General features: G+C 35.0%; 1 protein-coding gene across 1 annotated transcript in view; it reads right to left on the reverse strand.

The window, feature by feature from the left end:
• Window positions 1–15296, reverse strand: part of LOC144956162 (uncharacterized) — a 20138-nt gene extending 4842 nt beyond the window's left edge. The window contains exons 1-5 of the mRNA XM_078886551.1: window positions 15111–15296; window positions 11957–12289; window positions 10350–11202; window positions 2196–2216; window positions 841–1021 (exon numbers count right to left, since the gene is read on the reverse strand). Coding sequence (XP_078742677.1) covers window positions 841–1021; window positions 2196–2216; window positions 10350–11202; window positions 11957–12184 — 1283 coding nt within the window. The 5' untranslated portion in view covers window positions 12185–12289; window positions 15111–15296. The remainder of the gene's footprint in view (window positions 1–840; window positions 1022–2195; window positions 2217–10349; window positions 11203–11956; window positions 12290–15110) is intronic.
• Between the last annotated feature and the right edge of the window lie 10866 nt (window positions 15297–26162).

The following is a 26162-nucleotide window of genomic DNA, read 5'->3' on the forward strand; positions in this document are numbered from 1 at the left end:
TGGGGGGGGGGGGGTACTCCATGTAAAGCGCTTTGATCCCGTTTAGTGGATATTGCGCTATATCAGATCAATATGTTTACACTCACATAATATTGTTCTGTGAAGACGGGTCATATTATATAACAGTTTATATAAGACAGATTATATGTGCACATGATATGACCGCTTTTTTTCTACTATTATATCTCTGTAAAAGAACTAATTTGTCCCATTCTAAAAACATGCGCATTTAAAATTTCGGTCAGAAACTCGTCCTTCAAATAACAAGCGAGCGATAAAAACGAGCCTCATCAAGACCATAAAAAACACCAAAACAACCTGGTGTTAAGAATCATGGAATGAAAGATCAATCTAGAAAATAAACATAGAAAAGTGGGGGGGGGGGGGGGTGAGAGAGAGAGAGAGAGAGAGAGAGAGAGAGTTTGAGAAAGAGAAAGAGAGAGAGAGAGAGTTTGAGAAAGAGATAGAGAGAGAGAGATTGGGAGAGAGAGAGAGAGAGAGAGAGAGAGAGAGAGAGAGAGATTGAGAAAAAGAGAGAAAGAGATAGAGAGAAATAGATAGATAGATAGATAGATAGATAGATAGAGAGAGATAGAAAGAGAGAGAGAGATTGAAAAAAGAGAGAGAGAGATAGAGAGAGAGAGAGATTGAAAAAAGAGAGAGAGATAGAGAGAGAGGTAAGATGTGGCTCATTTTAATCGATCGATTTTTGAAGGACAAGTTTTCGAAATACGTGTTATGTTTTGGTTTGTTTTGTTTTGTTTCTTTTGGGTTTTTTGGGGGGTTTTTTTTTTTTCTTTTTGGTTTTTTTTTTTTCTCAGAGACGGCATTACTACTCACGTTATGACGTTCAACTCGCACCCCCTGTACTCGTCAGTCAAAGAACTTCCCCTGTACCAAGCGTCAACCTGTCTACAGTAAGCAGACTTCAACTCCCGCGTCTCCGAGGCTGTGAGAGAACTAAAATCACGTGATCTCTGATTCTGAGACAAGCTGAACTCCAGAGTGGCTTGTAGGAACTCTGCAAACGGAGATTTAAAATGTTCACAATATTATTATTTTTTACACCATCCAAAAATCAGTGCTAGAAGGAAAAGTAGCTGGCAGAAAGGCACGGGGCAAATCAAGGAAGTCCTGGATAGGAAATGTGAAGGCAACAACTGGCATAAAGATAATCGGCTGCTCGGTAATTATGGCCCTTGAGAGTGAAGAATGGCGTTCCATGACATTTAACCTCGCTCGGCGCTTGGTTGAGTTCTCGCATAAGACTCTTTATTCACATTCTCTCACCTTACTCTGGTGTAAAATGAGTACCTAGCCGTTTATAGCGTTGTCTCTGTTCCAAAAAGATTGTAATATCGCCTAACATGCGTCATGTCATGTCCTACATGTTAAGTGTTGCTGTTGGCCAGGGACCCTTGTAAAGCGCTTTGAGCATGTTTAGTGGATATTTTGCTATATAAAGGCTCAATTTTATTTAAATATAGGTCTGGAGTCCTCAGGGCAGAAGATCAATGGAGAGGTCACTGGGAATATGGAGAAGGTTTTAACCCTTTCCTTACCAGCCATTTTTAGAATTTTCCCCAAAATTTCACACCCACCCAACACAAAAATAGTTTTTTCTTACTCAAACAGAAAAACAACAACTGCATTTTATTCATAATATTGATTAGCAAAATGAACTATACAATACAGTGTCACGTTTTTATAGCAATAATAAAACATTTTTCTTTAAATTGTGTGATTTACAAAAGAAATCTGACTGATAAAAGTGCTGGTTGGATCGTAACGAGTGTGACGATTTTCCTTCAATTGGTAAGGAGGGGGTTAAAAAGCTGATATACAGAGAAGTGATAAGACATGGAATAAGATTTTTTTAAACAAGTTAGCTCAAGATAGGGATGGGAATTGTTTATCTGTGGACTATATCCTGACATAGGATGAAAAAGGCAATGATGATGATGATGATGGTGGTGGTGGTGGTGGTGGTGGTGATGATGATGATGGTGGTGATGATGATGATGATGATGATGATGATGATGATGATGATGATGATGATGATGATAATGATGACTATGATGATGATGATGATGATGATGATGATGATGATGATGATGATGATGATGATGATGATGAACACGACGATAGAAATAAAGTCCAAGAAATGAATGACACGATGACTAACTAGCTCTTACCGATCTGTCTTTCCTGGGATTCTGTAAAAGGAAAAAATAAAAGAAAGAATAACTTACAAAATATTGCTAAAAGATTGTAAATCGGAAGGTCCCGGGTTCGAGCCTGGCGCTCGGCGCCTAGTTGAGTTCTTGGAAAAGGCTCTTTACTCACATTCTCTCACCGTACTCAGGTGTAAAATGAGTACCTGGCCGTTAACAGCGTTGTATTTGTCCGAAAAATTGTAACATTGTCTATCAGGGCATGCCTCGTCCTGCATGTTAAATGTTGCTGTTGACCAGGGACCCGTTGTAAAGCGCTTTGAGCACATTTAGTGGATATTGCGCTATATAAAGCTCAATTTAAATTTAAATTTAAATCAGTAAGACATACATAACTTAAAGTTAGGTGGGAAGGGAGGGGAGGGAGCAAAGCAGGGCCATTTCAATATTATCATTATTATTATTATTATCTTCTCTCATCTTAATTGATACGTTCTTCACTTCAGTCAACCTTCGAATTCGTTCATTTCTCACTTCATATTTTCTTATTCAGTCAAGTGACCATCTCAACATCCTCATGTCTGCCACCTCAACTTCTTTATCTTGTCTCTGTGTTGTAGCTGCTGTTTCTAGTCCATATATGGAATAATAATAATAACAATAATAATAATAATAATAATAATAATAATAATAATAATAATAATAATAATAATAATAATAATAATAATAATGATAATAATAATAACAATATAATAATAATAATAATGATAATAATAATAATAATAATAATAATAATAATAATAATAATAATAATAATAGTAATAATAAAATAATAATAATAATGATAATAATAATAAAATAATAATTATAATAATAATAATAATAATAATAATAATAATAATAATAATAATAATAATAATAATAATAATAATAATAATAATAATAATATAATACTAGTAATAATAATATAATAATAATAATAATAATAATAATAATAATAACAATAATAATAATAATGATGATAATAATAATAATAATAATAAATAATAATAATAATAATAATAATAATAATAATAATAAAATAAAATAATAATAATAATAATAATAATAATAATAATAATAATTGTGATAATAATAATAATAGTAATAATAATAATAATAATAATAATAATAATAATAAATAATAATAATAATAATAATAATAATAATAATATATAATAATAATAGTAATAATAATAATAATAATAATATATAATAATAATAATAATAATAATAATAATATATAATATAATAATATTGTTTTGGGGTTTTTTGTTACAAAGTAATGGAATTTTAAAGATCGATATTTGAAGGACGAGTCTCTGGCCAACTTTTGAAAAATGTGTCCAGTTTTCTTTTTGTTTTAGAGTACAAATGTTATATATTCTTTTTTTTTTAATCATAATAATAATAATAATAATAATAATAATAATAATAATAATATAATAATAATAATAATAATAATAATAATAATAATAATAATAACAACAACAATAATAAATAATAATAATAATAATAATAATAATAATAATAATAATAATAATAATAATAATAATAATAATAATAATAATAACAACAACAACAACAACAATTAAAAACAAGCACACATGACTTGCTACTACTACACATCAAACCACACAAGGATATACTATATGCAAATAACCATGTATCTATCCCCTACACACCATCTTGAATAGTCAATCCCACCTCGTTACCGCCTATGTAACTAACCCCGGTCTTACTGGATTAGCATTTTGCATAAGACAGCGGATTGACTTACATGCCTTATGTGTACTTTTGTCTGAAAAGATCAGATTTTCAAAATATGTTGGCCAGAAAACGTGTCCTTCAAAAATTGATGCATTAAATTGACCTCACTTTGTCAACAAAACAAAAATATTTAAACCTAGCACTTTGATGTCCTTAAAATCTCAATTGTGAAAGTTATGTAGGGGTTTTTTTTTTTGTTTTGTTTTTTGTTGGGGTTTTTTTTCTGTCTTTTTTGGGGAGGGGGGGGGGTTTGTTTTGTTTTTTGTTGGGTTTTTTTGTTTTGTTGGTTTGTTTTGTGTGGGATGATCGCAAAAATTTGGCCTGCATAGAAATATAAAATAATGACAATAATGAAAATCAGTCCATGTGCGGCTATGTGGTCTTGTAGAATGACACTCGGAATGGAACGGAATGTCCTTGGTTCGAGCCTCGCGCTCTGCGCATAGTTGAGTCCTTGGAAAGGGCTCTTTACTCACATTCTCTCACCGTACTCAGGTGTAAAATGAGTACCTGGACGTTAACAGCGTTGTCTTTGTCCGAAAAATTGTATTATGCCTAACAGGCGGCATGTCCCGACTTGCATGTTAAATGTTGCTGTTGACCAGGGACCCCTTGTAAAGCGTTTTGAGCACATTTAGTGGATATTGCGCTATATAAAGCTCATTAAAGCTCAATAATCAAATTGCGTAATATATGGGTCAGTGCATGACATAATCAGTCAGAAGCTGAAAATTTAGGATTTGCTTTTTTCCGTTATCTAAAAGAATAGTATGCTTCCCAGAGCATTTTAATCTTTATTTGAAGTAAATCGGGCGATTTTTCATGAAGTTATTATGGTCAGATGTATGGGAAATGTATCCAGCAACTTTTCTCAAATTTCTTACTTTTTCAACTTGACTAGCTGTAAAAAATATTAAGAATATAAATTAATCTTTCATATTTCTCGATTATTATATATGCAAAATGGGTTGATTTCATCATTTATGACAAGAATTCATTTTTTGATCAAAATTGATTGACCTTCTAACTAAACTTGGCAATATCTTAGTTCAAACCTTTTCACCATCCAACTGATTATGATTCACTGTAACATATGATAATATGTATATATATATATATATATAATATATTATATTAATAAAAATATATATATATAAATATATATAAAATAAGATATATAAGAGGGGTTAACGAGAAAAAAAAACAAACCTTGACTGCACCCGGAATCGATCACGGTGCGTTTGATGTGAGAAGCGAGTGCTCTATCAACTGAGCTATCGGGACGGGTGATAAAGTTACTTTTAAATTTAAAAAAGTTTTACGTTCTTTCTTTCTTTGGTTAAATACAATTAAATCAAGTGCGGCAACTTTGTGACCCATGCAAAGTTTGGTGACGAATGGGCCAGAGGTGTCGGAGACTTAGTGTTACATGCGGCTATGCGGTCTAGTCGTATGACACTCGCATATATCAATCTGTGAAAAAGAATTATTTTCTTTTTAATTTTTAGGTTTGTCATTAATTTTATGTTCGTTGACAAAGTTTTAACATTGGTTGTACGGAACAGTTGTGATGTTGGCATCAAATTGTGATTTATTGGCGAAAGCCTAAGATTGAACAACTTGAACTTTGTGATTGGATTCATAGGGTGAACCTTTTTAAGAATTATTCGTAAGGATTAGTGATTGTCATAATCTGCCTCTTTTAACTACAGGATTTAACTTCTTTTAACTACTGTAGTCTATGTGGCTAACAAGATCTTTCTAGGTTCTGACACAGGCTTCAGTCGTCGCCATCGTGAACTTATAGATAGAATGCGCTTGGCCAAGGAGTTCACAACATTGCCATCCGGAAGTATAACGGACCAACACACAAACTCTATGTAATCATGAACTTTTATAGTCTGGTTAATACAGTTTAGTGAGAACAACTCACAAAAAGGATGGCAAAAACAATAACAAAGGCCTGAGTGACGTCATCTTCGAACTATCTATAGATAGAATGCGCTTGGCCAAGGAGTTCAAACATTGCCATCCGAAGTATAACGGACAACACACAACTCTGTGTAACATGAACTTTTATAGTCTGGTTAATACAGTTTAGTGAGAACAACTCACAAACGCGGATGGCAAAAACAATAACAATGGCCTGAGTGACGTCATCTGCATACTATCTATAGCCTGACACAAACCAAAAAACGACGTCAAAAGACAAGTCTTTGGTCACAAAAGAAAACAAATCGTGAGTTGTATTCAATAGGTCAACCAATGGAATCACTCGTTAATAAAAAGTACATAAATTCTTTGTTTAGAACCACGATGGCCGCCGTTGCTGGGCGACGTGACATCAACTATTGAATCCAATTACCCATAAGCGAGGATGACAAACACAATAAGAAAGACCCGAGTGACGTAAATTCCATTCTATTATAATTATACTTTCCGGATCCCGATACATGCAGAGAGAATACCATTTTGAAAGGATATCTTTTACAACCTTCAAATCTATAAAAGAGATTGAGATTCTCGACATTTTCAGTCCCCAAAACAGTAACAAAGACCTGAGTGACGTCAACTCCGTTCTATCTTTATTTCCGGATGGCAATGTTGTGAGCTTCTTAGCCAAGCACACACTATCTATAGATAGTTCGAAGATGACGTCACTCAAGCCTTTGTTATTGTATTTTACCATCCGCGTTTGTGAGTTATTCTCACTGAACTGTATTAACCCGACTATAAACGTTCATGGATATACACAGTTTTGTGTGTTGGTCCGTTATACTTCCGGATGGCAATGTTGTAGCTTCTTAGCCAAGCCACACTATCTATATAATATGTTAACGATGTCTTCGCTCCAGCCGTCCTAATCACAGGCGCCACTAGTTGCATGTAAAGATCTAATGTGTCTCGTCTCCTCTGACAATTTTTTCATATGTTGGCTGCACGCGTCGAGCCATGGCCCATTTGGCGGGATGACCTGTGGCTACATGCTGACAGAAACGAAACTTCACAGGTATGTCACCAAAACTATAGATAGAACAAAATGACGTCACTCAGGTCTTTGTTACTGTTTTTTGCCATCCGCGTTTATGATTACTTCTCACTAAACTGTATTATCCAGACTATAAAAGTTCATGGTTACACAGTTTTGTGTGTTGGTCCGTTATACTTCCGGATGGCAATATTGTGAACTTATTAGCCAAGTGCATACTATCTATAGATAGTGTGCGCGTGGCTAAGAAGCTCACAACCTTGCCATCCGGAAGTATAACGGACCAATACATCTTAAACAAAATCGACCGAGATTTGAAGTAACGTTGAAATAAATTAAACCGATCGATGTTGGAAGTAAATTGTTTCTTGCTTAAATGAACAAAATCGATCGGCGTTTTAATTAAATCTTTTTTTTTTATTTGAATTAAATCGATTCATCTATATTCGATTCGAAGTAAAGTGTTCTTTCAAAAAATTATGAACAAAATGTATTTTGTCAGCGTGCAACAAAATATTAAATAACAATGTGAAATTGAATGTAATCTTCAATTTAATATACGAAAACAAATAAAATGGACGTTTCGGGTTTCCCCTTTATCAACAAAACAGGATGAATGAAACACTACAAACGAATGAGATAATGTGGTAGTTGAGTTGTTAAGATGAATAAATGAAAACATCGATGTTTTGTTTATTCATCTTAACAACGCCACTACCACATTATCTCATTCGTCTGTAGTGTTTCATTCATCCTGTTTTGTTGATAAAAGGGAAGCCCGAAACACATCCATTTAATCTGTTTTCGTATATCAAATTGAAGCTTACATTCAATTTCACATTGTTATTTGATTTATTTCTTCGAGCTACGAGCATTCAGCAACATTTACAATACAAAATCTTAACATAATATGTAATTCAGATTGTAGACATTAATTATGATTGTGTGTGTATAATCCCCAAAGATTATATAAATTGCATCGCCCACTGTCATAGATAACAGCAGATAACCATAGATAATAGATAAAATGGATGTTTCGGGTTTCACCTTTATCAACAAAACAGGATGAATGAAACACTACAGACGAAATAAATAGTGTTAGTTATTTCTTCGAGCTGCAGCAAAATTATTTACATTATAAAATCTTAATATAATACGTAATTGGATTCAGTAGTCGGATGTCACGCCGCACGGCAACGACGGCCATCTTGGTTCTAAACAAAGAAAATCATTACTTTTTATTCTTCAAGCTGGCTCGAACTTTTCATATGCCTTGTGATCAGAATGTGTAAAAGTCAAAACATGATCAAATTTATGTGTTTTTTTTCCTCTTGATACGCTTTCATACGGGCGTCCGCCATTGTTCCGATAGTTTAGAGCCAGTGTTGCTAAGTTACCATGCGTCATTAGGAAGGAAGTGACGTTAGGACTATTGAATCCTATTCACATTGTAGACATTAATTATGATTGTGTATGTAATCCCCATAGATTATATAAATTCCATCGGCCACAGTCATAGCCATGTCCCCAGACCAGGTGCGATGCCTTTGGCTCTTCATCAATGCTATTCTTAGTAGTCGTTATGGTAATCTTACTCTACCTTTTCGTGTGACCTGCCTGTATTTCTTGCATGACAAGCAGAGAGGAGATTCTCCCATGCATTTTTGGTTTTACATAGTAATATATGACCTTCAAATACGGCTATGTTGTCTAGGGTTGTGCGGCTATGTGGTCTAGTGGTATGACACTCGCTTTCGGATCGGAAGGTCCTGGGTTCGAGCCTCGCTCGGCGCATAGTTGAGTCCTTGGAAAAGACTCTTTACTCACATTCTCTCACCGTACTCAGGTGTAAAATGAGTACCTGGCCGTTAACAGCGTTGTCTCTGTCCGAAAAATTGTAATATCGCCTAACAGGCGTCATGTCTCGTCCTTAATGTTAAATGTTGCTGTTGACCAGGGACCCCTTGTAAAGCGCATTGAGCACGTTAAGTGGATATTGCGCTATATAAATTTTCAATTTAAAAAAATTTTTTAGGGTATGACGGGTTTGTAATTACTTAAATTGAAATCAATTTCAAAATGTAGCGTTGTCTTCCCCTTATAATGTCTTCAGACTTTGTACCAGTAAAGCATAGTGTGTTTTTTTTCTATAATATGAGTACATTCGTACATAACACACTAGTAATAGGGTGTGTGGTCTTTAGGTATGACACTCGCTTTCGAATGGGAAGATCCTGGTGGGTTCGAGTCTCGCACGACGCATTGTTGAGTCCTTGGAGAGGGCACTTTACTCACATTCTCTCATCGTACTCAGCTGTAAAATTAGTACATGGCCGTTAAACAGCGTTGTCTCTGTCCTAAATAAATAAAATAAATAAAATAGAATTCCCTTTATTCATCCCCAAGGGTCTATTCCAAGGGAAGACTGGAATAACCCAGGCGTCAGCCGCAGAGCAGCGCCGCAAAATGAGCTAGGGCGATGTGACTTGCTCAAGGCCACACAACGCAGCGGCGGGTGATTGAACTCGGTACCTTTCGGGTAGGAAGCAAAGACCGTACCACTGAGCCACGCTGCAATATCGCCTATCAGGTGCCAAGTCTTGTGCACAAGAAACATTAAAATTGGGGATTGAAAATGTCGAGAATCTCAATCTCTTTTACACATTTGAAGGCTGTAACAGATATCCTCTCTCAAACGGTATTCTCTCTGGATGTATCGGGCCCCGAAAAGTAAAGTATAGATATAATGAAGTTTGTTATTGTTGTTTTTGTTTGTTTGTTTGTTTTGCTGGGTTTGTTTGTTTGTTTGTTTTTTTGTTTTGTTTTTTTTTTTTTTGGTTTTTTTTTTTTTTTTTTGCCATCCTTGTTCATGAGTGATTCTCACTAAACTGTATTATCTAGACTCATGGTTACACAGAGCTTTGTGTATTGGTCCGTCATACTTCCGGATAGCAATGTTGTGAGATTCTCAGCCAAGTCTATGCTCTCTATAGAATTGTAATGATAGGAAAAAGGTTTTAATTGCGTTTAATATCTATAATAATAAGAGAATAGAACCCCGGAAAGTAGAATATAGAATTGTAATGATAAGAATTAAGATTTTTTGCATTGTAAAGAATCGCATTCAAAATCTACAATAACATACATTGAAATCAACCATAAGTTGCAGATGTAGGGCTATAGAATAATTAGTCCTGGGTCTAGTTCGTCTTGACAAAATACCGCTTAGCGACAATGAAATTGACCATAAGTTTCCAATTTGTGGCTATAGATTAATTGTCCTGGACCCTGTTCATCACGACAAATTACCGCTTTGAGACGGCGGGTTTCAAATAATTATGTGACAATTTTGAAGATACAAAAAGTGCAACACATACCTTTTAACGCAGCTGCAAAATAGACAGCCACGAACAAGCTGACGACGAGGGATATCACTAATACAGTAACGATGATTGGACGAAGGACTTTCCTCCAAGACGCTCTCCGGAGATCCAGAAGTTCCACGGGAATATCCAGAGGCGACTCTGCAAACGTCACTTTCGTTCCAGGCCCGCCCTCCGATGTCACTGAAGCGCTAGATTTATTCCTAGGCAAATACGAGGCGTTACAAATTCTACTAGAGTTACTTTTCTTGCGAGATCCGTGAATGGACGTTGTGGGAGCGTGCCTCGACGTTGTGGATTTTGATCCTCTTGGGCTAGCTGAACGCGTTTCTCTTGGTGACCCTGAATGAACTTCTAATCTATTTTTAGAACTAACTTTACTTCTACCACTTTGAACACTTCTAACATCACTTATCTTATTTCTTATGTCTTTTTCTGAACCAGCGTCGAAACTAATCTGAGACTTTCTTCTTCTCTTCTTATCTTCGTTTTCTTTTTGATTCGATACGTTGTTGTTGCCTTTGCTACTTTTTTGTGGTTCGTTTTTGGGTATGTCTTTCCCAACTTTATGCAATTCTCCTTCACTCGTCGATCTCTTTTGATACAGCTGCTGATGTCCTCCTGGGGAGACCTTTGGGTAGTTTGTCATCTCATAATGCGAGTACCTTCTGTCCCTGTAGTTTTCATGTCCATACATCTGTGGTGAAAGGGATTCGTTCATGATGTTCCTCTGTCTGTTGTTGCCGGCTCCATCTTCCGGTATGGTCTCCAGTGACGTCATGGTCCAGTTTGAAGGGGAATGAACTGGCTGAGATGATTGTGCGTATTGTGGGTGCCATCGTACAGGCTGAAATTTTTTTTGAAAGTGAGAAGATGAAAGAATCTATATTAAAATATTTTTACTGTTTATTAGCATTTATGATTTTGAAAACAAATGAATGGCAAACACTATAACCTTACCAACTACAGGAAAATCGTCACATTCGTTACGATACAACCAACATTTTTCTTATTGAAATTCCTTTTGAACATCATCCGATTTAAAGAAAATGTACAGTGTGTTGTAGAGCATTTTTTGCTTAAGAAATTATGTATCGCAAGAACTTACTGTTTTGTTTGAGTGATAAAAAATATTTTTGTGTTATGTGTGAAGTTTTGGTGAAAATCCTGAAATTGGCTGGTAAGGAGAGAGTTAATGTTTTTCAAACTCTAGCTAGCCCATGTGCAATACCAAATCACTGTAGACCAAAAGTTGTTTTTTAATGGGTGGAACCATGAAAAAGACGAGATATGATAAATTAGTAATAATAATTTCCATTTTTTATTCTTTTGGGTTCCTTTTGCATTTTATTTCGTCACACCGAGACTCTCTCTCTCTCTCTCTCTCTCTCTCTCTCTCTCTCTCTCTCTTATATATATATATATATATATATATATATATATATATATATATATATATTTTTTTATGTGTTGTATATATTCTCATCATTTTTCCGTGTTTTGTCTGTCTATCGAAGAAGGCCAAGGGCAAGAATCTGAGGAATTGATTTATGTAGAATATTTTCCCTAGCAATAATAATTTAATAAACCCGATTACTTACCGCCGATTGTCTCCTTGATTTCTCCCAGCTAGTGTTATTCGCTGGACTCAAAGATTGTGACCTGCCTCTCACAGGGTTGTCCGTTGCATTCCCGCTATATCCGCTGTAGAATCCCATGTTAGATGCTCCTCCTCCTCCTCCTCCTCCTCCTCCTCTCCCGGCAGTGTAATCGTTGCCTCTGTGGTGAGCATTGTATCCGAATTGTGATAAATTCATCCAGTTATCCATTGTTACCCAGGACTTGAGTAGACCCGATACTAACCGAATAGAATGTCACGATGCGTTGGTTGAATGTATCCTTTTGTATAATATCAAGTTCCATGGTGTCCTTAACTGGTGTAAGATAAAGATAAAAGGTTTAGATTTAATATTAATTTATTCAATTACGTAGGTTATAGAAAAAAAGGAGAGAAAAATATGCCCTTCCGACACGATATTATTTGTGACCCATCGTCTCAAAACGGTATTATGTCGGGAGATGAACAAGGTCAATTTTATGCTTAACTGGTCAAGAAAACGAAATTTTGGTTTACAGCACTTTAAAATTCTATATTTTTTTCTTTCGATAATCCATACATGAACTCAACCCAAGTCTGATGTTTTTGGTCATAGATTCTATTTTCAGCACTTTGATCATGTGGGTCACACTTGATATTGTCTCCTAGGCATTCCACGGAGGAATATAGACAATTCATCAAACAAGATGTCTGATGTCAACTGGAATCACCAATGTTGTCCCAAGTGAGCAAATTTGGGGTTAATAATCTTGCCCAAGGATAAAAAACCAATGTGACAGAAGCGGGGCTCGAACTCGGGACATTCCGGGTCAAATTGCAATGCCTTAACCGTTTCATTCATACTACAACCACCATTGAGTACAGACGATACAAATTATTTTGCATTTTACTTTATTTTATTTATTTTCCACTTTAATTTGTGTAATGTTGTGCTGACGAAGGGTTTGTACCCGAAACGTTCTTTGTCTGTTTTGTTCCCATACGAAGCCTCTCTATTTTCACTCTTTCGTTAGTATTTTCACGATCACAGGCTTCAGGCAGTCCCACCCGTTCTCAACTAGAAGCTGTTGTGGACTGCAAAAAGTAATAAACAAAAATGAATGTAACAGCTTCAAAAAAATAACAAAATACCAAACACAAAACGTTCTCAAAACCCTTCTTCTGCAACAAAGAAAAAACAATAGATAGAATGCGCTGGGCTAAGAAACTCACAATATTGCCATCCGGAAGAATAACTGACCAACACACAAAACTATCTGTAACCATGAACGTTTATAGTCTGGTAAATACAGTTCAGTGAGAATTACCCACAAACGTGGATGCCAAAAAAAAGAAAACAATAACAAAAACCAGTGTGATGTCAACTTTTTTCTAACTATAGATAGTTCGAAGTTGACGTCACTTTGGTCTTTGTTATTGTTTTTTGCCATCCACGTTTGTGAGAAATTCTCACTACATGGTATTAACCAGACTTTAAACGTTCATGGTTACACAGTTTTATGTGTTGGTCAGTTATTCTTCCGGATGGCAATGTTGTAAGCTTCTTAGCCAAGCGCATAATATCTATAGATATAAATATATTACTAAATTCCAGATTCTAGTTACATAGGAATTTTTAATTTGGAGAAGTAACGAATATGAGCATTAAAATCGTCCTAACTCTCGGAAAACCTCTGTGGTGAAATGGTAGCACGTCTGGCCAGTCATCTGGAGATCTGAGGTTCGATTCCCAGTTGAGGAAGACGGATTTTTTAAAGGATGTTTCTTGAATTTTTCTTTACGAAAGAGTGAAAATGGAGACGCTTCGTATAGGAACAATACAGACAATAGACGTCTTGTTGTTTTTTCGGGTACAAACCCTTCGTCAGCACAACAATACACAACTTAAGATGGAAAATAAATAAAATAAAATGAAAAATAACTTGTATCGTATGTACTCAAACTGCAACCACCATTGAGTACAGACGATACAAGTTTTTTTGCATTTTATTTTGTTTGCTTTCCACGTTTATTTGTGTATTATTGTGCTTACGAAGGGTTTGCACCCGAAACGTCCATTGTCTGTATTGTTCCTATATGAAGCCTTCTCCATTTTCACTCTTTCGTTAGTATTTTCACGATCACAGGCTTCAGGCAGCCCCTACCGTTTTCTACTTGTTTTTTTTTTCTTTCTTACTTTGTCTATTTTATACACACTTTGTCAGATCTTTAGATTTGGATAGAACAATGATATAGGGAATGAGATTAGCGGAAGAGTAGCGTCCCTTGATTGGACATCACCTTACAGAGAGAACGTCAAAATGGTTTTGCGCATACGTCTCTCTAGTCCTCGCTTTCATCGGAAGCGAGGACGAGAGACTCATGCGCACAACCAACATGACGTTCTCTCTCTAATAACTTTTCCGCCGGTGACGTCCAATCAAGGGGAGCTACTCTTCCGCTAATCTCATTCCCTATATCGCAATGGGTGTTTTGTTTTGTTTTTTGTTTGTTTGTTGTTTTTTTTGTACACCTAATCTAACAGATCCAACTACCCACTTATTGTTGCTGGGTCGACGCGGGAGTTTGAATAAACTAGATTCTGCCCAGAATTAAACCTGATTCTTTTATCATGTGTCAAATGCTCTAGCAATAATAGTACTAGCAAAATCCCTAAACATAATGATGATGATGATGATGATGATGATGATGATGATGATGATGATGATGATGATGATGATGATATTGATGATGATGATGATTATTAATGATGTGATGATGATGATGACGACGACGATGATGATGATGATGATGATGATGATGATGATGATGATGATGATGATAATGATGATGATGATGAATTAAATGATGATGATGATGATTGATGACGACGCCGATGAAGATGATGTATGATGATGATGATGATGATAAGATGAGATATAAAAATATGATGATGATGAGATTTAAATGATATGCAAATATATAAAAATAATAATAATAATAATAATAATAATAATAATAATAATAAATAAGGACAATCATAAAATATTATTATTATTTTCCAGCTTTTAGCATATAGATTTCAATTTACTATTCCCATTACATTACAATTACACTTTATAAGAATAGTAAAGATAATGCTTCAAAATTAAAATTACCTTTTTGTTTACATGTTATCAGTATTATCCTAAATGTTTTCGTATTATAAGATTCTTTGTATAAAATCCATTGGTAACAAACAAGGGGGGTAAAATCACTCACAACACTAAACCACCCTAGTCTATATCAAAACAGTGGTAAACGTTTTATTGGTGGTCATGCTAATCCCATGACAAAAACACAGAGTCACACGCCAAGCTATCGCATCGAAAACATTTCCAAATTTTAAAAAACGAACCCAGTCATCTACGAAAATAATATACGACTTACTCTATTAAATCGAACATCGAATAATTGCACATTCCGCTTATTTACAACAAGTAATTATATTTTTTTTAAAAAATTAATGTCTCCACTGATGCTATGCGTTTAAATGTGATACTCACCAATTCGGCCCATCAAATAAATCTTACCAAAATACAAAAAATGTAGGTAACTTTAAGAGTTTATAGCTTGATTGAGAGAAATTATGTGAAAGCATTTCATTCAACTGGCGGTATAAAAACAATTTTAAAAGAGAAGAGTAAATTCAACTTCATTCATTCTATATCTTTATATATCACCGATGTCTGGCACAGACTTGGTACTTGAAGAAGATGAAGAAGAATATATCATAACAGCTCCGGTAAAACGCACATTCCGTTTATTCGACATAGTATTTTTCCATATTCCCCAAAAGATTGGCTTGCAATTAACCGGACTGATCTGGACAATAATCATTATCATTGATTTTGCTTTTGTTGTCCTGCGATGGTCATCTGAATCTGACCACCTAATTAGATATGCAAATGATTGGGCGGGTCATCTTCAACATCGCTACCCACAGCTGACCACTAGCCCATGTCGCCGCCAACTGACCAATTGTCCTATAATAATAATAATAATATACCTGATTGTTATGCATTCCTTTTTGCGTAGGTAAGTCGGTTATTTCGGGCCGTATCAAAGCGGCTATCCCACATTTTCATTGAAATAGACAAAAATGTCCTATTATAGCTTTTATCCGGTATTCTATTGGGTTAAACAAGATGCTTAAAATGGAAAAGTTACCCTCCGCTACAACCCGGTCATGGTGGACCATACTTTGATTATTGAATATATATAATTGAGCTTTTTTACTGAGCTTTTATATAGAGCAATATCCACTAAACGTGCTAAAAACGCTTCACAAAGGGTCCCTGACCAACAGCAACACGTAACATAAAAAACGAGACTGTTAGGCGATGTTACAATTTTTTTCCGACAGAGACAACGCTGTTAACGGCCAGGTGCTCATTTTACACTTGAGTACGATGAGAGAATGTGAGTAAAGAGTCTTTTCCAAGGACTCAACTATGCGCCGAGCGAGGCTGGAACCCAGGACCTTCCGATCCTAGAGCGAGTGTCATACCACAAGACCACATAGCCACACAATGACTATGCGACTTTGGTTTTGGGGGAAAAGCAGATTTTACTATATAGTAATAAATATTATTGAGCTTTTATATAGGCCAATATCCACTAAACGTGTTCAAAATAATAACAAAAATAGTCACTTGGAAAAAAATATGATACGTCATGCCTCGTTCTACATGTTTTGTGTTTCTGTAGGCTTGTAAAGCGACTTGAGCACGTTTAGTGGATGTTGCGTTTTATAATTGCTCACATTTCGTTTTTTTAAAATAATTTTTGGGTTTTTTTTAATTTGTTTTTTGCTTTTGTCTTTTGTTGTTTTGTTTGTTTTTGTTTTGTTTTTGTTTTTTTTGTTTTTTTTTTTGTTTTTGTTTTTTTTTTTTTTTGGGGGGGGGAGGTTGTTGTTTATATTTTTGATTTTTTTCTTTTTGTTGTTGTGTTTTTTTAGGGGGGGGGGTTCTTTTCCTATAATAACAGGATGAGTTAGATGCTTAAAATATTCAATTTTAAGCTTAGCAAATTTGGTTTCAAAGAAATACTTACACAGAGCAAAGTGACATCGTTATACCATATCAAAGCTTTGGATCACAATTTTTTTTTATGCTTCCACGTTATGGTGATCGATGAATGCTATGTCTGGCAAATCAGCTACTGACATGTGTTGTGTGGTTTGTTTGTTGGTGGTTTTTTTCTGTGTTTTTTTTTTGTTTTTTGTTTTTCTTTGTTTCTGTTCGGTTTTTTGGTTTTGTTTTAATGGTTTTACAGAGCTTGCAACACATTTAGGTCATATCAGCGCCCGTAAAAAGGAAGAAAATGGAATAGTAAAAAGTTCAAGAATTACAATTAAAGCACCCAAGAAAAGGTAAGACAAAGGGGAATTGGTTCAAATAGGAAACAGATGTAGATTCCAAGGGCATACCATCAAAGTAATTAGTTTGAGATCACCTAAAAGTCTCATCCAGACACAAGCACAGGTCCCCACTAAAAGGAACACACTCAAATGTTTACAAATCATATATAATATGTAAAGAAAACAGATTATAGTGCATAACAGAGGGATGATTTATAAGACAAAAAAAATAATCTCCCAAAACTCTAACTCTAACTCCCTCCCAGATAGGGTATTCGGCCAGGGCCTGGACAAAACAATGTATTCTCATCCCAAGGCAACGACAGAAAACATGTTGGAAAGAAGATATATAGGGGGATAGAAGACACAGTAAGTACCTCTCTGCCTACTATGCGAGCTCAGGAACGGAACCCCACCCATAGCTACTGACACGGATGCCTTTTCTTTTTACCATCATCTTAAAGAATCAGTCTCGAGTAATGGGAGCGATCTATTGATAGTATGCGCTTGGCTAAGAAGCTCATATCATTACCATCCAGAAGTATAACGGACCAACACACAAAACTGTGTGTATCCATGAACGTTTATAGTCTGGTTAATACAGTTCAGTGAGCATTACTCATAAACTCGGATGGCAAAAAACAATAACAAAGACCTGAGTGACGTCATCTTCGAACTATCTATAGATCACTCCCATTCAATCATCATACAGTGCATACACTTTTGAAAATGACGTGAGTTGTCGTATATCTTATGAAAACTATCCGAATGAACATGGTAGTGGTTTTATCTTTTACTCAAAATTTAGAATAAAGTGTAATCTTGAACATTTATAGATAGTTCGAAGTTTACGTCAGACAGGTCTTTGTTATTGTTTTTTGCCATCAGCGAATATGAGTAATTCTCACTAAACTGTATTAACCAGACTAAAAAAGTTCATGGTTACACATAGTTTTGTGTGTTGGTCCGTTATACTTCCGGATGGCAATGTTATGAGTTTCTTAGCCAAGCGCATACTATATATAGTCAGATTAATACAGTTTAGTGAAAACTGCTCATAAAAATGGGTGGCTAAAAAACAATAACAAAGAGCTGAGTGACGTCAACTTTGTTCTATCTAAATATAGATTTGCTGAGATAAAATGTGAAAATGATGTCATAAAATTGGATTCAGTAGTCTGATGTCACGCCACCCGGCAACGGCGGCCATCTTAGTTCTAAACAAAGGAAATCATTACTTTTTATTCTTCATGCTGACTAGAACTTTTCATATGTCTTGTGATCAGAATGTGTAAAAGTCAAAACATGATCAGACTTACAGTGTTTTTATTTTCCCCTCTGGATACGCTTTTATGCTCGTCGGAGAAATATTTCATACGGCGTCCGCCATTGTTCCGATAGTTTAGAGCCAGTGTTACTAAGTTACCATGCGTCATTAGGGAGGAAGTGACGTTACGACTGTTGAAAGGATTGAATGTAAGAGATTTGTCGTTTTGTCGTTCACTATACATCCTGATTGATTTGGTTGATGATCACACATAAATTTATTAAGCAAATCGGTCTATCAATCAGTTATAAAATATGTCCTGTTATACAGAATTAACGTCTTTTGCTTTGTAATGTTATAGATAGTATGCGCTTGGCTAAGAATCTCACAACATTGCCATCCGGAAGTATAACGAACCAACACACAAAAATGTGTGTAAGCTTGAACGTTTACAGTCGGGTTAATACAGTTTAGTGAGGTCTGACATCTGAACCCACGTATGGGGCTAGTTTAGCATTGTTGTAATGGACAATATTTTGGGTCATTTTTAAAAAATCTCCATTACAACAATGAGCCCATAAGGAATTTGGTTATCAGACCTGCAAGTAAGTGCACGTCGGTCCTAAAGGAATCTGTATGAACCCGTTAACTCTCTCCGTACTGAACATTTTCAGGATTTTTCCAAAATGTCATAATTATTCAAAATAAAAATTGATTTCTTTTCACTTTAACTCAGAAACAAAAAAAAAACACAGACGTCGACTATAGATAGTATGCAGATGACGTCACTCATGCCTTTGTTATTGTTTTTGCCATCCGCGTTTGTGAGTTGTTCTCACTAAACTGTATTGACCAGACTATAAAAGTTCATGGTTACACAGAGTTTGTGTGTTGGTCCGTTACACTTCCGGATGGCAATGTTGTGAACTCCTTGGCCAAGCGCATTCTATCTATACATAATTATGTGCAGAAAATCAAGATTTCCAAAACAGCATCAAGTTCTTACGACTAGAACAAAGATTTTTCTCCAAATTTTGTGATTTACAGAATAAATCTGAAAAAGAAAAAATGTTCATTGAATCGTAACGAATGTGACGATTTTCCTGTAGTTGGTATGGAGGGGGTTAAAGAAACATACATGTAAACAAATGGTCCATTGAAATCAATCAGCCTTGCAATAATATCAAATGAACAGAAAACTTTATTGTGCTAGTTATGTAAACATTCTTTGCTCAACAATCGGTGTCCAGAGGTTAGGTTGACACAGACTGCATAAGTAGAAGCATTGTTAATTGTTTCCATGCAAAACTGTTTCAATAAACGCCAAGTTTGTTTTTTAAAAGTTGGCTTAAAAACGCCAAATTGGCAACTCTAGTTCACGACTGCCTGGTTTCGGATTAAAAATGGCGTTGTAAATTGGAGCGCGATCGAGGAAAATTGATAAGTAAATTAATTGTATATAGGTCATCGGTGAAAATAGATCTTAATCGCAAAAAAATTACAAAATCTCGATGTGCTGCATTAGGGAGATAGATAGGCTAACCTTACCAACCATAGGAAAATCGTCACATTCGTTACCATCCAACCAGCACTTTTATCATTCAGATTACTTTTGTAAATCAAACAATTTAAAGAAAAATATTTTATTATAGCTAGTTGTAAAAAACTGGCACTGTGTTGTAGAGTTCATTTTGCTGATCAATATTATGCATAGAATGTGTTTGTTGCGTTTCTGTTTGAGTAAGAAAAAAATATTTTTGTGTTGGGTGGGTGTGAAATTTTGGGGAAAATTCTGAAAATGGCTTGTAAGGAAAGGGTTAGCGGGACTTGTCAGGTTATTCCTGTAGCGGCAGGCACATACACAGTGCCAGACACAGACATTTACTCTTTTATTAATTTAGATATTCCGAAGTAGTCGAATAGTTCAGATATTGTAGTGCAGAGCAGATGTGCGGCTATTTGGTCTAGTGGTATGACACTCGCATTCGAATCTGAAGGTCCTGGGTTCGAGCCTCGCTCGGTGCATAGTTGAGTCCTTGGAGAAGGCTCTTTACTCACATTCTCTTACCGTATTCAGGTGAAAAATGAGTACCTGGCCAATAATGGCGTTTCTCTGTCCGAAAATAAATGTAATACCGCCTAACAGGCGTCATGTTCCGTCCTAAATGCTAAATGTTTCTGTTGGCCAGGGACCCCTTGTTAGTTACCATTCTCTTGGCATTCTGGCAGGCATACAGTTCATCTGACGTAAAACACAAATAATTGATAATGAAACAAAGTCAGAAAGCAAACATTTTATCAAAAACATGTTTATGTTTTCAAACAGAAAGAATAGATGTCAACACATTTGGCAGTCATGAACGATTTTGCAGCATCACTCATATCATTTGAGAAGATTAGGATCAAAATGTATTGAGACCAGGATTTCAAACTTCAAAAAGGCCTCTTGGCCCAGTCGATTTTTTTTTAATGCTACACAACTCTCTACCGCCTCTGGTCACATTGCTCTTTGATGTAACACAACTAATATATCGTCTTTATTTACATTGCTCTTTGATGTAACACAACTAATATATCGTCTTTCTTTACATTGCTCTTTGATGTTATACATCTATATATCGTCTTTCTTTACATTGCTCTTTGATGTAACACAACTAATATATCGTCTTTAATTACATTGCTCTTTGATGTTATACATCTATATATCGTCTTTAATTACATTGCTCTTTGATGTTATACATCTATATATCGTCTTTCTTTACATTGCTCTTTGATGTTATACATCTATATATCGTCTTTCTTTACATTGCTCTTTGATGTTATACATCTATATATCGTCTTTCTTTACATTGCTCTTTGATGTTATACATCTATATATCGTTTTTCTTTACATTGCTCTTTGATGTTATACATCTATATATCGTCTTTCTTTACATTGCTCTTTGATGTTATACATCTATATATCGTCTTTCTTTACATTGCTCTTTGATGTTATACATCTATATATCGTCTTTCTTTACATTGCTCTTTGATGTTATACAATTATATATCGTCTTTGATTACATTGCTCTTAACCGATATAAAACCACCTACAGCCTTTGACCACATAACTGTTTGATATTACGAAAATTTCACGCCTTCTCGGAGGTTTTTAGATTTGTTCGGGAGGCTTTATAGATGAGTTGTCATCGTGGATTGAATTACATCGACAAGTAAACAATTTTTTTAAAAGATTTATTTCATGTTAAACATGAAAATGCTTTTTCTTTTTAAAACAAGCAAAACATTTTTAGGTATTGACTCCAAAGATCATTAAACTGTTCTCAGAGATTTTGCAAGCATTGTTCAGGCGTATTTTTTCATTTATTTTCTGTAAAGCTTTTCCCCGTGGCATCCGGAAGTGCTGCCCCCTTCTAAAAAATGTATAAAATTCATCAAGGAGTTCCCAAATTTATAGCTTTAATTTCTGGGAGAAAAAAATATTTCAATTGGTCACTCTTCTGTATCTCAGCATATTTTGGTCCTGACTTCCTCACTTGTGAAAAAAGAAACACTTCAGAAATAGAAAATAATGCAGTAACAGATTAACATAGTCATTATTACGTCATTACAAATGGCAAGATAATCGAAGGCATTTTATTTGGTGGTCAGAAAGATGAAATAAGAAGAATTATTCTACCCCTCTTCCTAAATAGTAACGCGTAATGATATCATGTTTACAATAATAATTTATGATGTCAGATTATCAAGCGTAAATTTCATTAAAAATCTGATTCTTCAAAAAGAAGTAGATATCTAGTATCATTTAAATGTTTTTAGAGATGTCTTTTTTTTAATGACGTTTTTTTTTCCAAAAATTACGAAATATGAATCGATTGAGGGGTAGAATAAATGATTTCTTACACTCTTGCGTTTTTCTTGCAAGCTCATTCAGCGGTTGGGAACACGTTCGGAATATTCCAAACTGCAAGAGTGTTAGAATCGTATAGCACCATGGCTCCAACTCAGGAAGCTGGCCAAGATGCGGGAACTCTGGTGGAATATTATATATATTTTTTGAAGCTCATGTATCACCACGGGGACCAAGAGGAGTAAGTCGAGTAAGTAGTGTTGGTCGCACGGTGAAAAAAAAATACTTTTTTTTGTTTGTTTACGTAATGGAAGCTGTGCAAAATAAAGGTGATGTTTTTGAAGCATTTGACACTAAAAATCAAGACGGCAATTTAAAATTATTTTGAAAAACTTTAGGTGAATTCTGTTTTCATCAATGATTGTCGCTTCAATGATTTAAAATAATCCCAAAAAGACTGAGGGCTGGCCATCTGGCCATAAAAAATATAGAATTTATAGATTACAAAGTGTGGAAAAAATGGGGACAAGGTCGAAATTGCCCAACCTTTATCTACCCTTTGTGAAGTTATTTTTTCTTTCTCTGTATCTATACTGACATTTTAATTAATTTTTTCATTGTCCAACACAGAGAAACTGATGAAATCTAATATTTTCCTAGCTTTTTAAATATTTCTTTAAAAAGGTGTCTTTTTCGCGTCGACTTTTACACAAACAATGACCTCAATGACCCAAACAAACTTTCAACATGTATAATTAATATATTTAAATGACTTCTTACTGGTCGAACGATTAAGATTTAAGACTTATGACAAGTTAGGGATTATCTTAATCAAGCGATATAAAATGTGAATATGTACTGCTCAAAAATGGGGGAAAATGACATTTTGTTGTTGTAAAAAAAATATTCCTTGTGCGAATTTGAATGATCAATAATATGGTTTTAAATGAAAACAAATCACATGCATTTGCAGTTTGTTGATTTTGAGAATACTTGCGACTGTACATGATGCATTTAAAAACAGATGAGATGTTGATGTGAAAAGTTTTTTAATAAGACATAATTCATACTCTTCTTCTTCTTCATCATCATCTTCTTCTTATTCTTCTTATTCTTCTTCTTCTTCTTCTTCTCTCTCTCTCTCTCTCTCTCTCTCTCTCTCTCTCTCTCTTACTCTTCTTCTTCTCGTTCTTCTTATTCCTCTTGATCTTAGTGTTCTTCTTCTTGTTCTTCTTCTTTTCCCTTTCAATGTATAACTTTCAATTATGTATATATCTCTCTCTCTCTCTCTCTCTCTCTCTCTCTCTCTCTATCTATCTATCTATCTCTCTCTATCTATCTATCTATCTATCTATCTATCTATCTATCTATCTATCTATCTCTCTTTCTCTCTCTCTCTATCTATCTATCTATCTCTCTCTTTCTCTCTCTCTCTCTCTCTTCTCTCTCTCTCTCTCTCTCTCTCTCTCTCTCTCTCTCTCTCTTAAATCGGAACATCAAATTGGGCACTGTTCACAATTTCTTCGTATAAATTGACACGTATTCGACGTCTAGTATACACGACACGAGAGTCAAGTGTAACAAGACCCCTCTGTATCATACCACAAAACAACGTTGTCAAAAAAGCAGGCTTTGTTTTGTTGTCCAGTGTTCAGACCACAACATCCTTGTATCAACAAGTTCGCTACCAAACTCCAACAAAATACTTTTTTAAAAATTCATTTTGGTCAAAAAACTTCTTAGTTCAAACATCGGTTGATGAAATTAATTTTAAATATTTTTTCAATCGTCAGACTTGACACAGCTTTGTATTGTAAAGACTTGCGGCTATAGAGAGGACGTCAGCCATTCTCTTCGCAAGTCAGTAGTCAGTGGTTATCAGCTAATCCTTGGGTTCTTGGAAAATATAGAAACATGGCCGTTCATTTAAAAAGACTATTTGTGACCCATCGTCTCAAAACGGTATTATGTCGGAACGAACCAGATTCTTAAAATCTGAATTAAATGTTAAACTGGTCAAAAATCTAAATTGTTGGCATTAGCACCCTAAAATATGGTATCCATTCTCCTCAATAAAACATACAAACTCAACACAAGTCTCATATCTCTGGCTATAAATTCAATCTTCAACATATTAACCATCCCGACTTAATACCGTTTTGAGGCGAAGGGTCACATTTTGTAGACCAAAATATTGTTTAAAATCTCTTCAGACATAGAACGGTCAACTTGACGTCTAGACCAAATCATTTCGAAGATCGATATGGCAACAGCAACGCCTGGAATGGAGTATTTAAATGCGGCATCCCGCGATTCTACTGCTACGACAGAAGATGCTCCATTTGACGATGTCGAGATGGCTTCAACCGGCATCAACTCAATAATGGGTTTGATGAAGCGTTTGACTAATTAACCACTGACTACTGACTTGCGAAGAGAGTGGCTGACGTCCTCTCTATAGCCGCAAGTTTGTAAAGTCTCTGTCGATTTTGAAACTTTTTTTTGACAAGACATGTTGGTGTGTTTCGTTAATCGATTGATTCAAGACGTAAGTAAAAGTTTTAGGGCCAAAATGAACCCCCAAAAAAATATGATAAAGGTAAAGTTTGGTTCTCCAAGACACGTGTGGTCATCAGTGAATGTAACGACAGTCGTAAAATTGTGTGACCTCTTTTTTAAATTTTGTTTTGCTTTATTTTGTTAGGATTGTTTGTTGGTTTGTTTTTCGGTACCTATTTGGAAATTCTGATTGACTCGCAACACATCATGAAGTATTAGTTATGTATACTTGTGTGACACAAGCCAAGAAGTTTGTTTATTTTGAAAACATAAATAAGGAGTCTCAATTTTACGACATTCAGTACATTGACTGATGGTGGGATTGTTCGTGTTGGTTATAATCAACCATTGCCTTTACCATGTGTTGTCAGATTTAGCAGGATATGCTGGGCGTCATTCAACCAATAACTGAGGTATTAGTCATTTACTTTGTTTCTAACGAGGCAGTTTTGCTGCCTCTGAAGCAACAAAACTGAGAGATTTATAAACTTCAGATATCATAATACCAACCTTTGTCAGTCTTAATGAAATATATATTTTACCTGAAATAAAGAGAAAATTAACAAATGAAAGTTCTGAAGGATGATATTGACCGTATATTCTCATGAAGGAAAAACTATAGATCATTCAATCCACTGAGTTGTCAATCTCTTTATTTTCATTTTGACTGGTGAAGGATGTCACAGTAAAGATTGTTCACAATTATCTTATTAAATTTTATTTCATTAAGAACTGAATTCATCTCACTCCAGTTATATTTCGGTAGGCTTAGATAAACTTTACCTTCTAATATTAGATCGTCTTTCCTTTTATAGCCTTCCCTCGAATTAATTTCTAATTAGTGAATACTTTTCGTTCTACATTCTGTCACGTAGCCACTTATTATAAAAGCTGATAGGTCTAACATTCGACACTCACTTTCTCTCCACAATCTATGCCGGACGGCCAGTCACTCTATTCCTATATATATATTGTAAGATTTTTATCTTTTGGGACTTTGTAGATATTATATCTACACCATTAAGACGCCGGAGCTTTTAACTTTGATTGTATAATCTTCAAGGATCAAACCCAAGCCCGCTGTACTACACTATAACCTCTTACCAATTGCCTGGAAGTGGAATTTTACGAGT

Source organism: Berghia stephanieae, chromosome 10 (genome assembly GCF_034508935.2).
Source record: "Berghia stephanieae isolate SIO BIC M18660-M18661 chromosome 10, UCSD_Bste_1.3, whole genome shotgun sequence".
Classification (NCBI taxonomy): domain Eukaryota; kingdom Metazoa; phylum Mollusca; class Gastropoda; order Nudibranchia; family Aeolidiidae; genus Berghia; species Berghia stephanieae.